The 12,776-nt window shown below is 32.9% G+C and overlaps 1 protein-coding gene across 3 annotated transcripts in view; it reads right to left on the bottom strand.

Annotated features, from left to right (window-relative positions):
• Nucleotides 1-12,100: 12,100 nt before the first annotated feature.
• The window catches only part of CDH9 (cadherin 9), an 88,506-nt gene continuing 87,830 nt past the window's right edge, over nucleotides 12,101-12,776 (bottom strand). For all 3 annotated transcript variants that reach the window (XM_047862011.1, XM_047862020.1, XM_047862024.1), the window contains one exon: nucleotides 12,101-12,588. In XM_047862011.1, the coding sequence (XP_047717967.1) occupies nucleotides 12,101-12,588 (488 nt within the window). The remainder of the gene's footprint in view (nucleotides 12,589-12,776) is intronic.

Below are 12,776 nucleotides of genomic sequence, written 5' to 3'. Positions count from 1 at the left end.
TCTCTCAAAGATGAGCAGAATTTCCTCTTAATCTTAAGTTCACTTTCTTGGTCCCAATTCACAAAGGTGTTTTTGTTGCATATGTGGAAATTCACCAAAAATATATGCCTAAAATTGTTAAATACACATTAGTTTTCTTGGGAAATGTTATTTTATTTATAGGTTTCTGCTGCCTGGTAGCATGTATATTTATTCTTAAAAGGAAGATGAATATGGTATTTAGAGAATAAATAAAACATATTTTGTTAAGCTGCTGAAGATAAAAACAAATCATGTTAATTAATTTGTCATATATGATCTAACGGCAAGCAGTTCAGCTGTATTAGTTTCAACTGAATTAGATTAGATTTTTAAATAATTTTTTTAGGAATTCAGATCACTCATTTAACAGAGATTTGCATTTAAATATCTTTTAACATTGTTTCTAAATTATTTGTTATTCAGTGAGTAAAACTGATGGTTACTGCATTAAAGTTTTAATGAATAAAGGTGGGGAATATTTAATATAATTTCATGATAATAAGTATGAGAGTAGATTAATAATGAAAAAATGCAAAATACGATCTTTCATTATAGCTGGAAGGTTAAGGAATTAATTTTACAGACCATGAAATGGAAATAACTTCCCCACTATTTTATTAACTGATGCTTAGATCAGTATAATCAACTCTCCTATTCGGAGCATGTCTGTCCTCTGATCTAGTAGCACTAGATCAACATTTCCATCAGTTCATTAGGTTAACATAATTCAATAAATAAATACTCAAGTAAGAACTACATCATATTACATGATTGTTTCTTGATAAGATGCCTTATTTCGCTACGTAAATACATCAACAATTCTAAAACTGAAACAAGTGTGAATTTTTTAGCGACAATTTTTGTAAGTTAGGCAATTTATTAGCATGATGCAATCAATACAGGAAGCCACCATTCATCCAGAACATAGGGGAATATTTAGAATACTGTAAACTTCACAATTAGTTCTTTCTTATTGGGTAAGTGAGTTGTAACTCAAAGTATGATTTTTTTTCCATAAAAATTAAAATCTGAGTATGTAAACACTCTCGGATGACATATATGAATGACCCTCTACACTTTCAGGAGATATTGTGATATAGATGCTATATTTTAAATATATTATAGATATAAGTATTATATGTGTCTGTCTACCCAGATTAAATGTATTTGAGTTTTATCCTTGACAATGTCTGAAGTTTTCCATCATTGAGAAGATAAAGGCTTCCAGTTATGGAATGAAAAATTCATGGGAATAAAAGGCAGAGTGTGGAGAATATAGTCAATGGTACTGTGATGCTATTGTATGGTGACAGATGGTAGCTACAATTGTGGTGAATATAGCATAACACATAGAGAAGTTGAATCACAATGTTGTGCAACTGAAAATAATGTAATATTGTGTGTCAACTATATTCAAATAATCAAAATATAAAAAATTAAAAGTAAAAAAGTCATGCTTTGGGAACGGGTGGATATATGTGTGGAGCAGAGTGGGGAGTCATCAAAATGACTCCCTGGCTCACCTCTGTCATTTGTTTTAAATGAATACACATGGAAAAAGAAAGCCATATATTTTATTCAGTGGCCAGAGGAAAAAGTAATCAGACTAGTGTCACCATCGTCCATTCTTCTATTCTTTCATTCTAGTAAGATGTTCCTAATTTCCAAATTGGCCACTTTAGAATGAATGTGGCTAATGATAACTGTGATGTTCAATATTCCTTCTTGACTTTAGACTTAATTGCTGCCAGGTACCATTTTAATTTGCTTGCTTTGCAGATTAATTCAAAAGTGGTCTTTCAAAGGTTTAAAAGTGTGATATGGAAATGCAGGATATAAGGTCTCACCTCTGACCTCAAATCTTTGTTTTTAGTGCTGGTGCTTTCTGTTGCTTCCTCTGTCCCAGTCCTATCCGAGAGAATGTGACAAGCTTCCCACTATTACCTGGCTTCAAAGTGTGAATACATATTTGGGCACCTGGGCGGCTCAGTTGGTTAACTGTCCGATTTCAGCTCAAGTCATGATCTTGCAGTCTGTGGGTTTGAGCCCTACATCAGACTCTGTGCTGACAGCTCAGAGCCTGGAACCTGCTTTGGATTCTGTATCTCTCTTTGTCTCTGCCCCTCCCTCACTCGCTCTCTGTCTCTCTCTCTCAAAAGTAAATATTTAAACAAATTTAAAGAAGTATGAATACAAATTTACCTATTATTATTAGCATTAACCAAAGAATAAAAATAAACTCAAAGTATTTAATTTTTAAGGAAAGTAGACATATCTAATTCTACATATACTCCATATAACTTATTATCCAATGCAATGTATTTAATATACAAGATTTTGTGGGAATTTCTCCTAATCACAGAGTGATTTCCCCATCTAAGGAGAAATAATCAATAGAAATCTCGTCCATATTGTGGCATTTTTTTAAGTTTATTTATTTTGAGAGAGAGAGAGGGAGACAGTGCACATGAGTGGAGGAGGGGCAGAGAGAGGGAGACAGAGAATCCCAATGAGGCTCCATGCTGTCAGCAAGGAGCCCTACCCAGGCTCAGTCCCACAAACTGAGATCGTGAACTGAGCCCAAATCAAGATTTGGACGCTTAACTGACTGAGCCACCAAGGTGTCCCATAGAGTATCAATTTTTAATACATCATTTTATGTGCTGCAGTTTTGTTAGCTTTTGCTATTTATGATTAGATATTATTTGTCTTCAGATTCTGGTATTACCCTTATCTAGAACTTGCTTGTGTAATTTCAGATCCTTCCATTACAAGAAAAATATTTTATATCCTTTAGTTTTTCAAAACCCCAAATTGTTAGTGGACATTTTGTTATTATTTTTTAAAGATTTTATCTTTAAATAATCTCTACACCCAATGCGGGGCTTGAATTTATAATCCCAAGATCAAGAGTCACATGCTCTACTGCCTGAGCCAGCCATTTCATTATATTTTTAATCAAATTGCATATGATTGATATTTTCTGAGACAAATATATGATTAAAAGTTCCTAACTCAATGCTACTACCATGCTTTCTGTTTCATAAAATGATGACCTAATATAAGATACTGGTTAAAAAGCTGAGCCTACCATATCGAGTCAGGCTGCCTAGATTTAAAGCTTTTCTTCATATTTTACTAACCTTTAACCTTAAATAAATTTTAGCTCCCTGTTATATATAAAGAGAAGGATAATACTTGTCTCAAAAGATTTTTGAGACTTACGTGAGTAATCCCTGTAAAATGCTGAGTACAGCGCCTAGCACATGGGAGCATAAATACATCTTAATGTAGCTATTCTCTTCTTCTATTTACCAACTTACTTAGTCTATCAATAACCAAGTGTGCATTACCCTATAATTGAAACCACAAATATGCTCTATACTAAATTATTGCATTTAATAAATAAATACAATGATATTTTGAGTAATTTCATGATTAAGAGGACCATTATAAAATATCTGTGAAATATTTTAGAGTATTTTAAATGTTTATAAAATCATATTTTATGTGTTTTTAACCTTATCAAACTACCATTTTTAGATGTCTAAAACTTAATTGTAATTTGTTTCTTGTGGTCTTCTGCACAGGTAGATGGACTCCCACTCAAAGTGTGATTTGAATATAGAGACCAAAGATGCCATGCACACACACCAATAAGGTATGAAAAGCTTTATTGTTTATATGATTGACACCTCTTGGGAGAACACTGAAGCCTCTCAAGTAATTCCAAAATGGCTAAGTTTTTATTGTGATTAGAGGGTGGGGCTAGATGAAACTTTGCTCCTATGGGTAGGACGTATGTGAATTGAATTTCCTGTCTGTGCCCGAAGAAGGAACACCCAGACTTTTATCAGCTTGTCTAGACTTGGGGCTCAAGGAAAAGAGGGAAGGGTAAGGCTTTAAAGCTCTCAGTAGTCAAATATCAAAAAATGGTATCTGTGTCCTCATTACACTGTGATCTTAAATTTTAATATCAAAATTGACTGAGTTAAATTAAGTAGAAACAGCTCCTTACCGTATTTTATTCAAAGGTGACTTTGATTGATTTTTACTGGATATAGTAATTCTTGTTTACCAGTTTTTAAATGATATAATTGTGAAACACATGTGAAGCCAAGAAATACTATTTTACCCTTTTTTTTATACCATTTCTAAGCCTTAATCACATACTACTTTATATTTTAGTTACTCATGTTAATGTTTTGTCTATTGAATTGAATTTTGAAGTCTTATAAGAAATGAGTTCTGCGCTGTACTATTTTTGCTTTTTTTTCACCTAGATTCACATAATCCTAGCATTTAATTGGGATTTATAAAATTAATAAGTTAATCATTAACTTACATAAGATTTTATCAGTGATGTTTCTTTGTTGCTATAGCATCCTGAAAAAAGTAAATTATAATTTGAATCAATACCTTCCATTAAAAGCATTACTTTTCTCAGTATACTATTCCTGTAATTAATAGAAAAAGGCACCAATATGTTTCCTATAAAAAAAATAAATTTGAAACTAACAGACCACACAACTGAACCATTCTTACAAAGCTGGTAGTAGAGAGAGGTTATAAATGTGATATACTCTGATTAAGATAACATTTGATTCAAATAAATATATAAAGATACATACTTTATTTGGCTTTAGTTGATATTTTGTGCATATTATTCTAGATCATGTTGTACTTGATTATTAAATCAATGTGTGCATACTGAATTTCCAAGTATGTGAAGGGTTTTAAATGCATTTTTCAGGATTATATACACTGAAAGGTAGACTTGAACTGGCGTAATAAAACCAAACAGACAAAACCAGATCTGAATGTTTATACATTCATTTCAAGAATATGACTACCCAAAATGTATTTCCTGATAATGCATATATGTGAGGCTATTATATATTAGTATAAGTAATGATCATATACTAAATTTATAATAATTAAAATCAAATAAATAAGATTTATTGATAATAGGATTCATAATTTTTTTTTAGAATTCTGGTCAAGGTTGTATACTAACATTGTTATAAACTCAAATGCCTAATGCCTATGAGGAATAGGCAGATCATATAAACTAATGAAGCTGCTGTGTAAATGTCCTTGGAGAAATTTCTGGTGACCAAGGAGTTGAAATACTTCCTTCAAACTAGTGAAACTTCACGACACCAATACAGTTAGAGCAAAAAGACAAGTGATTACTAAAGCATTTCTGTTTGTGTAAAACACAATGGAACTATAATATTAGACACAAATGTATAGTAACATCATTTAAGAGATATGTAGACAAAATTATCCTAAACATGGTGGGGAGAAGGAACAAGAAAAAAAGACTCAAAGTGTTTGACATGGGACATAGGACTCTAGATTCCAGTTCTGGAGGAGAGACTCAGGGAATGCCCAGGTAGATGGTGGGAGGAGGTACCAGGATGCATCTGGCTTAGAAGACAGTTAATCTCACTCAGTAGAGCAGTTCAGTGACTGAAGGAAAGATTTCTTCCAGGAGATGAAATTAGCTCTCCACTTTTTTTGTGCTTCTGAATCTCGAGAGAGAAAATTTACACAACTGACAGAGTTTGGAGCTGAATTAGTAATAAGGATACATAGAAAACCAAGCAAAAAATTGCAGGGAAACCATAAGACATAGTTAATGGTTAACTTCATAGTATACATAATTTTGGTTACATTGAAATTAATTACAGTGAAAATGCAAGCCACATATTTGTGAAAGATATTTATATGTTATTGAAAAATGGCTACTATCAAAATTACATAATTATGTGTTTAGAAACAATAAGAAAATAATAGACATGAACTGGCAGTTGGTGAGATTTACTGAGTGATACATAAATATAGCAGAAAACTACCTAATTTCACTACTAGATTCCACAGGAAAATCCATAGGGAATTATGTATAGGTGAAATACCTTGGTCTTTAAATGTTGGTAATACTATGGTGATGTTTGTTGTACTTTTTAACACTATATTAGCTAATAATATTCCATCAAACAACAACAATAACAAAGACTGCAGGTAAGATAAGGCCCAATGTCTGTACATTGCTAGTTTGAACATAATGACTTAAATAGCTGATTTTTTTTATATGAACTGTTACTAAGCAATGTTTATTTATTTTAATTTTTTTAATGTTTATTTATTTTTGAAAGAGAGAGACAGGAAGAGTGGGGGAGGGGCAGAGGGAGAGAGACAGAGGGAGACACAGACTGTAAAGCAGGCTCCAAGCTCTAAGCTGTCAGGACAGAGCCCGATGCGGGGCTTGAACTCCTAATGGTGAGATCATGACCTAGGCCAAAGTTGAATGCTTAACCGACTGAGCCACCCAAGCACCCCCAAACAATTGTTTATTTTTAAAAAATAGTCACACATCATTACTGAAATTTGGAAAGTAATTAAACATATTTAAGTAAGAAAACATTTTCATAGGTTGTTCAGCTTGCCTTTATTCACAAAATATTATCCAAATGTGGGAAAAGAGGGCTAAAACCAATCCAATAATTAGGTGATTATAAAGATAATTAAAACTGCACAGAGAAGGCTGTTTCTTTGATTCTTATTTGTGTTGGCTTGTGTTTTGATTCTGGCATTTAGAATTGATGGCCTGAAATCTAGTAAAATCCCATTACCGTATACTTTTAGAAGCACGGATCATTGAATACAATTTTAATTTAGGGAGGCTTTTTTAAAAACTGGAAAAAATTTAGTCATGCTTTCTGTAATTTTGAAAAGATCTTTTTAAATAGTGACCTAATCATGATCAACCAGAATTCAGCATATAGTACTTAGATTTAATACTCTAGGCTATAATCAATACTGTGTTGAAGGCATATACTTTGTTATGAATTTGAGTATAATTCTTTTTTGATTACATTTGTTTTATTTAAATGTCCTATGTGTTGATAATATTTTACCAAATTAAGAAAAGTATCGTATCTAAATATTGAGCATGTCACTTAACTTTTAACAAGTATTTGCTGCACGTTAACAAATTATGATTTGGGAAGAATTCTTGTTGGAAGAGGTCACTGAGACCTCAGGTTGACCCCAAAACTAGACCCTGGGCTTTCAGAAGCTCCTCACAACCCTCCCCTGTCCTTGCAATGTACATTTTGCCCACCATTCTCACACTAGGAGCTGTTTCAGTGTTGCACCTTTGAGAGAGTAAGGAGCTGTGGAGACCATCTAGGCGGAGTAGGTGACTGAATCCAGTTAAATCCTTTGAGAAACTTTTAAGATTCTGGCTGGCAGGTGCAGAAATGTAACTTGTCCTGTTGCTGCTCAAGACAAGCCTCGTATGCAAGTTCCTTTGCTTGTTAAACCTGCCGCTGGCCAGTCTGGAGGGGCCTTCCTCCTTCTTCCACCTCCCCTTGCCCTGTGTGTGGAAGGGCCAGTTTGTGAACCAACAATCATTCTAGTAGAATTTGGCAAATGAAATAACTAAGTGATAAACACATTATGCATTGTGTTCAATAGTGATATTTTCTGTGGAAAATATTTATTTTAAAATAAATCGGGAAAGGAGAAATGGGTTTTGGGGGTTGTAGTTTTCAGTGGCGTTTGAAACAGGACTGGAAAGAAGTTCTAATGGTTAACTTCATGAATATCTGGGGAAAACTAATTTCAAGGATAGTGATCAGTGCAAAGGGAAAATGCTTAGTGTTTTTAAGGAAGAACAAGGAGCCCAGAATAACTGAAGTGAAATGAGTTAAGGAATTAGAGGAGAGTAAGATCAAAGAGATAAAGGGTACTTGATAACTTCGTGAGGACTGACTTTCACTGTAAAGAACAATTGATAGGTTTTGAATAGAGAAATGAGATGTTCATGCTTACCTAATTAAACAGAAGGAAGGGAGGAAGAAGAAGGAAGGAAGGAAGGAAGGAAGGAAGGAAGGAAGGAAGAGAAAACAAAGAAGAAAAAGAAATGCACACCAGTCTGTATTCTCTCTTCAGTCTTTTCAAATAGATGGTAGGAGCCAAGGTGCATAAGAAAGAACTCTTAGAAGTATACTGCAATAATCCAGGTGCACAAAATGCCAGGATTGTAGCCGGGGATGTGATGAAAATTTATTATATACCAGACAGATTTTGAGGGTATAGTCAATAGGATTTCCTAAAGTATAGCCTATGAAGGATTATAGAATAACAGAAATGAAGGATGACTACAAGATTTTTGACCTGGACAGGTAGGAAGATGTTGTGGTCTTTTTTTTTTTTCCATCAACTTGGGCCACTTTGAGAGTAGAACAGATTTTGGGGGCAAAAATTAGAGGTTAATATTTGGACATATCCCACTTCATTAAACTTTCATGTGGAAATTTAGAACAGTTCATTTGAAATATCTTTGGATTATAGGAATGAAGCAAAGATAGTGGGTTGTAGACCTCCAAAGATGGAGGTCTAAGTTTGAGAATTTTCAATTTATCTCTATATTGATATATCTATATGTTCATATGGATATTGATGTAAAAATGTATAGAAACTGGGAAAGTGGATAGATCATCAAGAGCCAGAATTTAAGTTAAGAAAAGAAAAGAAAAGAAAAGAAAAGAAAAGAAAAGAAAAGAAAAGAAAAAAGAGGGCTTGGTCCGCTCTAAAATACAGAGTTAGACGGAAGAAGCCAGTCAGGGAGGCTGAGTAAAATAAAAGAATACCCAATATAATAAAGGATCCTGGCAGCCAGCTATAGTGGTTACGCCAAAGTGGAAGGAATAATCAACTGAGGTCAGTTCAACCACTGGCTATGGTAGGATTTTTTTCCCCTTATTTTTTTACTGCTTTGTGTTGGTAATACTGTTTTCTTTTCTTTACTAAATTGACTTTTTTAAGTGACTGGAATCTATTTCACGTGTCTAAGAGCAGGATTGAAGATACTACCACCCAGTCCATATCTTAAAGTGCAAATAATGTAGATAGGTTCCTCTCTCGGAAAAAAACTTCAGAGATAAATATAGACATATATTATTTTGAATTTATTGAATATATAAAACAATGATTGTTTTAATTATATTTGGAAAAAAATGTTTACTCAACTAGCTTCAATTTTATCTTAAGTTTAAACAGTCAAAGCTAACTAATTTATTTTGTTTGGAAAGTAAACACACTTTAAGAATTAATTTTCCTCAGATTTTACCAGTGTCTCAGTCCCATGAGAATCAAGTGTTGGAAACTAATATTATTGAATGTATTGTGTGCATCTTTTTTTTTTTTAATTTTTTTTTCAACGTTTATTTATTTTTGGGACAGAGAGAGACAGAGCATGAAAGGGGGAGGGGCAGAGAGAGAGGGAGACACAGAATCGGAAACAGGCTCCAGGCTCTGAGCCATCAGCCCAGAGCCCGACGCGGGGCTCGAACTCCCGGACTGCGAGATCGCGACCTGGCTGAAGTCGGATGCTTAACCGACTGCGCCACCCAGGCGCCCCTGTATTGTGTGCATCTTAATGAAATAAAATTATCCAAACACAATAGAGTAAATAATTATTATCTCTATTTTTTGTGTGGGTATGGGTGGGGAAGTTATATTTTTCTTTCTTTTTTTTTTTTTTTTTTTACTTCTCAATTAGGAAATTTTTTTTTTTTATTTACAAAAAAGCTGATCAGTCTTCTAAATGCATTTTCCTACTACAGGAATTTCATAGATTATTAGAAAATTATGAAAAGCATTAATATTTCATGAAACTGGTAATTTCTTTCACCAAATAGGACTCCTTGATTGATAGCAAAAACAATCATATACTTATTAAGTATGAAATCTATTAGTTCTGTCCTCACAAAGACATCAGTATATCAGTCATTCTCAGATCCAGAAAAGGGAGAACTCAAACCAGTTTTATTAAAGTGCTGAAAAATGGTAATCAAATGAATATTTCTTCATAATAAAGCTTACAAATTTAATGTCTTATTCTATGTGGTATTAATATGATTTCCTCATTGCAGTTGTAGGTTTACAACTTACAGGTAGCTTGGTTTGTTGTGATGCGCTTAGTATTTGAAGTGTGGTAAACCCAGGTATGCAATGTAACTACCAATTCCCCTTTTCTGACTCAACATGATTTTTTCTTCATTTCTATACAGCTGTTACACGTACAGTCATTATAGCCTCTTCTTAATTTGTTTACTTCTTGCCACTTATTCTAGTGATTATAGAATAAAGTGATAAGAAGTTTAATAGATATCTAATTCATTTTTGCCGACTGCTTTAAGCCACTCAACGTTATCCTCCTCAAATATTTGTCTGATTCATGCTGGAATAGCTCTAGCAATGGGAAAACTTAATTACTTTCTAAAGTTAAAAAAAAAAAACAACTTTCTAAACTAAACCTAAAACTTAAAAATTTTCTGTTTTCTGGAAAATTCCAATGATTAGAAAAATTTCAAATTTTTCTTTACTGCAAAGTATATTTTATTTTCTTAGCATCAAATTAATTCTGTAATATGTGTCAGCTACTGGTGCTAAAGTTCTTGAATGGTCTTTGAAAATTTTATAACATAGTAACAGAATACACAAATTTGTCTATAATTGGTATTTGCTATTTAAAAAGGCTTGGTAACAGACTAGTCAGTGTTAAATTTCTAAATAAATTCCACATTAAGAATGACCCTGGGTATGATATTTACTTTTTAAAGGATGAATAATAAAAGAGAAAACAAAAGATAATTCATGGCACAGGAAATGAATAGTATGCAATCTCCTTGTGAAGTTTCCATATTTTAGTTTAGGTTTTATTCTTCAGATTAAACCGAGGCAGGTTTTCTGCATAGCAGTCTCAGAGATTTGCTAATGATTATTATGCACAATTCTGCCACTCTCTTCCTCTTTCTCATGTCTTAAAGGGTCCAAATTCTGTCCAAAAACATATTTTTTTTTTTACAATCCCAATCATTAGTAAAACCACACATTCCCTAATTTTTTTTTAATCTTTAGCCTACATGTCACCAGTTATTTCAAGATTTCCTCAAATACAGTGACTTTGAATCTATGCAATAAAGTTTTAAATTAAAAAAAAACCCTCTAGTTTGTTGATACTCATTTTAAATGTCACCTGGCTTATATTCCATGAATTATCTGATGAGGAGAACAAAATCAGAACTATTCCTTTTCATTCTGAAAACTTCTGTTGAAGGAGAAAGAGTGATTTACATTTTTTTCCCTGATACACATAACATTTCTTACACATACTTCATATACTCTCAAATAAAATTCACTGGCTGATTCTACAGAAAAAAATATATAAAAACCATAATCATTCACAAGTATATTTATAATAGTTTATATTTCAAAGGTCTCATATCCTATTGATGGGTAGATATCAGTGGTTGAATAAGCATTTGTCCATATTCAAGTGGCAGAAACAAAAAATCATATCTTATACTAAAGCTCTTTTATAGTCTTGCTACATTCTAGTTCCAAATCACATACAGTAACTTAGCTGTTTTTTCCCTGAGTAAATTGTGTTTTGTCTATAAAGATGTAAAAAAATTCTGTTATCAGTGAGATCAGAACTGTTTCTAGGAAGTAAATAAAATGATATTTATTTTTATAAATACTAGTTTATTTCATAAAAATACAAAAATATAAATATACATTTATAAAAATATGAATGAATTAACACAAAGACATTCTTCAACTAAATAAATATGGCAGTAATAGTCATTCCTATTTCTTTAGGGATATATTTTCATATTAATTTACAAAGCAGTTGCACAATGTTTAATAGTAAAGGTGACTATAAGTCAGTTAAGAAAACATTTATAAAGTCTTTATATTTAAGGAAAGGCACAAAAAGCCTTTTATGTAATTTGTATTGATTATTGATGTGATATACTTTCATTCAGAGATTGCTAGGCAAAGAGAGTGAACTGGTTATTATTACTTTTTTTAAAATCTATATCATTCATAGTCATTCACAGAAACTTACTGATTAAGCAAACCCTTACTAAGACAACACCTACGTATTGTTTGTAATTTCAATTTTTAAAAAATTTCCTCCAAGGAAGAGAATGCAGGCCACTCAATCTAGTAACAAGAAGCGTACTTCCACTAACATGGATCAAGTCATACGATACTCTTAATCTCTGTCACTGTCATCACCCCCATACATATCAGCAAGCTTTTTAAAACGAGGTCCCCAGTCGCTGAGGTAATCATAATCTTGGTTACAATCGGCTGTGAGAGACTCCAAAGAACTGAGTGAATCGGCTATGGAATCATTGCCTTCGTAGGCGTATGTTGCCAGTGAATCATAAGGTGGTGCACTTGGGTCTGAGTCATTTTCTTTCAATCTTCGATGGATAAAATCTTGTACATCAATATTTTCCCACAGAGGCACAGTCCTCCTTATCTGAAAAATAGTTTCAGGCATTACATCTCTTCTAAGTTTACTGTCTTCTCTTGCTTCTGGATTCCTTAAGGTGCCAATGTCAAAAGCTTGGGTATCTTCTTCCCCACCACCTTCATCATTATAGGTCACAATGTTGTCACGGACATCGTCTTTTGAAATTATCAGAGGTTCCTTTTTTCTCTGCCTCTTCAGTGCAGCAAACAGCACAACTAAAACTATTAATAATAACAACAACAATAACAACAACAAAGAGAAAATAGTGAAAGTCCATGATTCAGGTTTAAATTAAATATAGCACCCTTTGGAACAACAACAACAACAAAGAGAAAATAGTGAGATTCCATGGTTCAGGTTTAAATTAAATATAGCACATTTTGGAAAGGGAAGTTTGTGTGGTATGAGA

This window comes from Prionailurus viverrinus, chromosome A1 (assembly GCF_022837055.1).
Source record: "Prionailurus viverrinus isolate Anna chromosome A1, UM_Priviv_1.0, whole genome shotgun sequence".
Taxonomy (NCBI): domain Eukaryota; kingdom Metazoa; phylum Chordata; class Mammalia; order Carnivora; family Felidae; genus Prionailurus; species Prionailurus viverrinus.
This window is presented reverse-complemented; position numbering and strand designations above follow the sequence as displayed.